At 61.4% G+C, this 3,154-nt stretch overlaps 1 protein-coding gene across 1 annotated transcript in view; it reads left to right on the top strand.

Annotated features, from left to right (window-relative positions):
- LOC104408640 (protein FAM193B-like) overlaps positions 1 to 3,154 on the top strand; it is a gene marked incomplete at both ends in the record, with an annotated part of 4,532 nt that overhangs the window by 225 nt on the left and 1,153 nt on the right. The window contains 5 exons of the mRNA XM_010018296.1: positions 84 to 106; positions 635 to 857; positions 1,047 to 1,256; positions 1,566 to 1,980; positions 2,959 to 3,147. Of these exons, the coding sequence (XP_010016598.1) occupies positions 84 to 106; positions 635 to 857; positions 1,047 to 1,256; positions 1,566 to 1,980; positions 2,959 to 3,147 (1,060 nt within the window). The remainder of the gene's footprint in view (positions 1 to 83; positions 107 to 634; positions 858 to 1,046; positions 1,257 to 1,565; positions 1,981 to 2,958; positions 3,148 to 3,154) is intronic.

Genomic DNA, 3,154 nt, shown 5'->3' with positions numbered 1-3,154 from the left:
GTGAGCAGGGTTTGAAAGGGGGGGGCTGTGGTGCTGACCACCCTGTGGTGCTGGCTGGGTTTGCCAGTCCCCTCCTCACTCAGAGCTGAGCGCTTCAGACGTCCCTGTACCATGCTGCACTCCCTTGGGCTGCTGTTGCTGGCTCCTTGGGGAGAGTCTGCCACTGAGACTTATCTGACAGCCTGTATTGGATTGGAGTTGTCTACCCGGAGATGTGCTTTTCTGTCAGCCCTGCTCCAGTGTGCGTTGTGCCATGTCCCCCTGGCCCCAAAACTGTCTCCCTGAAGTGGCACCATGTCCCAGAGCAAGTGCTTGCCTGTGCATCCATGATGCTCAGGGGAAGAGAAGCTCCTTCCTGCTTGGTTTTATTTAACCCCAGTCTGGTTTGAGGGTGGACAGAGCAGGTTTGTGGCCCTTGGCATGGCACAGCTGTGCTCGTGGGGGCCCTGGGAGCCAGGCTGTGATGCTGTTGGGCAGATGGGCTGTTTGCCACCCTTAAGACCATGATAGGAGCAGTTCCTGCGTGCTGAGCCCCTGCCTTGAGGCAGTAGAGGGGGTCTTGGTGCCGATGTGCTGGGGCCAGGGGCTTCCCCTCCCAGTCCACTGCTGCTTCACTCTGTGTTTTCCTTGCCAGGTCTCGTTATCCCACACATCCTGCAAGTCACAGTCTTGTGGGGGTGGCTCCCACTCCTCTTCCTCCTCCTCTTCCTCTTCTTCCTCCTCGTGCCACGGGAACTCAGGGGACTGGGACCCCAGCTCTTTCTTGTCTGCTCACAAGCTCTCAGGCCTCTGGAACTCTCAGCACACCAACGGGGCCGTGCAGGGCAGCCCCCTCGGGGCCCCCCCTGCTGTACTAGGTGAGTTGAAGCTGGCCGTGGGGTTGAGCAGAACTTTCTGCCTAGTCCTTAGGTTAGGTGGTTCCTTGTGGGCACCCACTGGTGGGCAGGGGTAGGCAGGCTGGGCCTCTGGATGCCAGTCCCAGCAGTATGCCTGGGTGCCTTTGCAGAGGTTGCTGGGAGCCAGCCCTAACTCCGCTTTCTTTCCAGGCGATAAGCACCCAGGCCTTGCTGTGTCTCCAGAGTGCACCAGCCAGGCGCCGGCCGTGGCACCAGGGCTCAAGGCTTGTCCCTACAGCCACGCAGCCTCTCCCACCTCCAGCAGCGCCGCCCCGGGCTCACCTCTGCCTACCTCACTCGACTTCTGCAAGACGCTGCCGAAGCAGTTCAAAAGCATGTGCCGGAGGGCCACCCCACCAGGTATGTGCCCAGGGCAGAGCCTGCCTCACTCTCCTGTCCCACTGCTCCATACAGCCCTTGCTGCCCCAGCACCTTTCCCCATGTTCTGCTCTCCATGGGGCAGGGTGGAATCCTGTGGGGGAAACGAGGTGCTGCTGAGGCCCTTTGCAAGCAGGGATGGCTTCTAGCCCAAGCATCCCACTGCCTGGGGGGAGGAGGGTTTGTCCCATGGAGAAGCAAGCCTGTGGAGAGGATGGATGGCTCTGAATGTGGGCCTGGCCTGTGCAGGACAGCTGGTGTCCGACTGTCTCTGTTCTTGTCCCTCTGCAGGTGAGGCCTTCCACTCCTCAGAGCATCATCAGCACTCCGACCTCACTGCTCCTCCCAACAGTCCCACGGGCCTTCCCTCCCAGACACCAGTGCTGATACCCTCCAAGCAGACGCCTGCCCATGCGGGGCCCTTTGGTTCCCCGCCACACGTCCCGGTGGGCACCTCCCCGCAGGCTGTGCTCTTCCCTGCGCCCAGCACGCAGGTGGCAGCCCCGAAGCCGGTGTCCGAGTCCCCTCCTGCTGGCACGGTCTCGCACAGCCCAGGGTCATGCAAGAGCCCTCACCTGCCCCCTGCCAATGTGCCGCTGCTGAAGATGCCGCCTCCGCTGTCGGGCTGCACTCATCCCTGCAACGGGCACTGTAGCACTTCGCTCATCCCTTCTCCTGCCTCCCACCAGCTGCCCAGCACGAACAGGTGAGTAGAGGAGCCCTGTCTGCTTCCAGCCTCTCCTCACTGGGCCATGTGCCCTTTCTCCCTGTCCGCGGATGTGCTTTTCCCTGTGGAGGGAACGGCTGCTCTGGTGTGGTGGTGCGGAGAGCCGCTGTCTTTGCGGGGCAGTTCCACTGCTGCAGACCCCTGGTCTGTCGAGGGTTCAGCTCTTTCTCTCCCCACATATCTTCTCCCTGCGGTTGTCCTTTAGTACTGTGGTGCAGAAGAGACTGTGCTTGCTCCTCCTCCAGCTAAAAGACCCAAAGGAACCGCCCGGTCAACCTGCTGTTGGCCAACAGGACCTTTGTCAGTGAGACCCGTCGGGCAGCTGTGGCACTGAGCAGAGGTCCTTCAAGAAGATGAAGCCTGTGGACTTGTTCTGCTTGCCTGCTCCCCTGGCCCTCTCTGGGCTGCCTGTGCCCTGGAAGAGAGCATGCTGAGTTTCGGGTGCTGGTTCCTCTCCGCTGATTAAGGGCTCCCTGTGGAGGGCCAGCCAGGTCCTGAGCTGGAGCTTGAGGAATGGTGCTGTGGGCCGTGCCCTGGCCTCCCTGTCTCTGAGCTGGGTGGTCTGTGGCTGTGGGAGCCAGGCCTGCCTGCACGTGGGGATGTCTGGCAGCTGCATGCAGTTCCAGCGTTTCTCACCTGTGCTACCTGCTGCCCCCAGTGAGTACCGCTCCCTGCCCTGGAATCAGCTTGTGGCCTGGCAGAGGGACACTGATTTCTGGAGCTCTGGTGCAGCAGCCTCCTGCCTGCCAGAGGCTCTGGGGGGCGAGGAGCTACAGATGTCTTCTGCTGTGGGCTCCTCTGGCATCTCCCCCTGGAGGAAGATGCAGGGGAGGGGGTTTGCCCTGCAAATCCTTCTGCTCGGGCACAGGCTGCCCTGGGGGGTTGTTCCTACATGTGTAGTGCGGGGCAGTTTTTGAGACCCCCTGGCTCCTGCTCACCTCTCATTCTTCTTCTCAGGGACCCCTCTTGTAAAGGGCACAAATTCTCAAATGGTACCAGCTGCCACCCGCCGCAGCCATGCGAGGCAGATGAGGGGCTCGGGGAGGATGAGGACAGCAGCTCCGAGCGCAGTTCCTGCACCTCCTCCTCCACCAACCAGAAAGACGGGAAGTTTTGTGACTGCTGCTACTGTGAGTTCTTCGGCCAACACCCG

Source organism: Nestor notabilis, unplaced genomic scaffold (genome assembly GCF_000696875.1).
Source record: "Nestor notabilis isolate BGI_N333 unplaced genomic scaffold, ASM69687v1 scaffold22887, whole genome shotgun sequence".
NCBI lineage: Eukaryota > Metazoa > Chordata > Aves > Psittaciformes > Psittacidae > Nestor > Nestor notabilis.
Note: the sequence above shows the minus strand (reverse complement) of the source record. Positions and strands in the feature narration are given on the sequence as shown.